The 1,692-nt window shown below is 47.2% G+C and overlaps 1 protein-coding gene across 1 annotated transcript; it reads left to right on the forward strand.

The window, feature by feature from the left end:
- Positions 1-95: 95 nt before the first annotated feature.
- On the forward strand, positions 96-1,686 carry LOC111665353 (ceramide synthase 6-like; the record flags this gene model as incomplete). Its single annotated transcript, XM_023420338.2, has 3 exons — positions 96-502; positions 1,367-1,472; positions 1,584-1,686. Coding segments are annotated over exons 1-3 (379 nt in total), but the record flags the coding sequence as incomplete, so codon positions are not given.
- Positions 1,687-1,692: the final 6 nt, after the last annotated feature.

Here is a 1,692-nt window from a genome sequence, read left to right on the forward strand (position 1 = left end):
AAGGGAACCTACTTCCACTGTCAGGTTGAGTGTTACTCTAAAGGGGCTGACGCAAAAAGTGGTTTACCTTGATTACACCGTGGTGTAGCCGGCATAGCGTACACCGACTGTACTGCATGACATTTCAACGCACCAATCAGTTGCGGAGGAGCTGATTGAGTCTACTTCCCTACAGTGGAATAGCTGAGGGGAAGCGGACGGACGGCGATCTCACACGGATATCTCATCATCAGCCGAGTCCGCGCGGTCAGATCGCCTGTGAGAGACCTCCGAGATACAGCGGGCCATCGATTTCTCTTTCGACCCGGTCACAGTGTCTGCTGCAGGGTGAGATGGCCGGTATTTTGGCGTGGTTTTGGAACGAGAGGTTCTGGCTCCCCCATAATGTAACCTGGGCTGACTTAAAAAACACAGATGAGGCTACGTTCCCGCAAGCCGAGGACCTCTATCTGGCGTGTCCTTTAGCATTCTGCATCTTTATGATACGACTGGTTTTCGAAAGGTGGGTCTAAAGCACATGCCATTAATCCAGGTGGCCGTGAAACGGTTTGTTGTTATGTCGATGAAATGTTCCGGGTGGATGATGCAGCACAGCTCTCTGTCCATGTTCGTCAGTCTGTTACCTAAACAATGGCATCTTATCCGGTTAGCCCACAAATCACCAGGGTTGATCATCCTTCTTTCGGCAGGCCCGCAGCATTACGAGCTGTCTGTATTTGATGCATCTGACAGTGTACACACAGTGCAGCCAAGTTACCCTACCTGCCCAAACCCAGCTACTGCCCTCTCAGCCCAAACCCAGATTTCAGTAAAGCACGAGGCTGAGAACAGGCTGATTTTTTTTTTTTTTTTCTTAACTGCCCTAGTTGTGATGGGTGCATGTTGCATCACAATATCTCTGAATATTATTGTACAATCAGCAATATACAGTAAGGCACAGAGTCATGATAGTCACAGCTATGCTCCTCATGCATATGTGGGTCAGGAGTCTCTTTAGGGCATTTAGTGACTGAGGCCTTAAATTTCTCCATTAAACCCTTCAGAATTTATCCCTGAAAATGCAGCATGTTAAAAAAAGTGAATATCATATTGACCCATAGGTGTTGAGTCCATGTGGTGCTGTATATATCATGAATGTATTCATATCTTATTATATACCCATTTGATAACTCAGATGCGCAGATGCACGTGTCTAGATAACTGTTACTCACCACCGGCAAAGAGTTTATGGCTATGCATGTGGCTCCAGATGAATGCCTCGTGTCCCCATCCCTAAATGTGACTAATGCACCTATAATTCATCTCAATGATACTGTCTCTGTGTTGATGTTGATCACAGAATGGTGTCCCGATCTTTTACCTGCAGGTTTATTGCAAGACCATGTGCGATGGGCCTGAAGATCCAAGCCAACGGGCCACAAAAAGCACAACCCAACGCCATCCTCGAGAAGGTTTTCACTGCTATAACCAAGGTGGTGCATGTGTTCCTCCTCGTTCTTGTTTATGTCTTGTCATGCCTTTGTAATTTGTACTACAATGAAAGCTACATCTAACACACTGAGTGCTTATTTTTGTCTTTCCAGCACCCAGATGAGAAGAGGCTTGAAGGCCTGTCCAAGCAGCTTGACTGGGATGTGCGGACCATCCAGCGCTGGTTCAGACAACGGCGCAACCAGGAGAAGCCCAGCACTC

Source organism: Seriola lalandi, unplaced genomic scaffold (genome assembly GCF_002814215.2).
Source record: "Seriola lalandi dorsalis isolate HSWRI2012SDOR001 ecotype SW California unplaced genomic scaffold, Sedor1 jcf7180002002203, whole genome shotgun sequence".
NCBI classification, from domain to species: domain Eukaryota; kingdom Metazoa; phylum Chordata; class Actinopteri; order Carangiformes; family Carangidae; genus Seriola; species Seriola lalandi.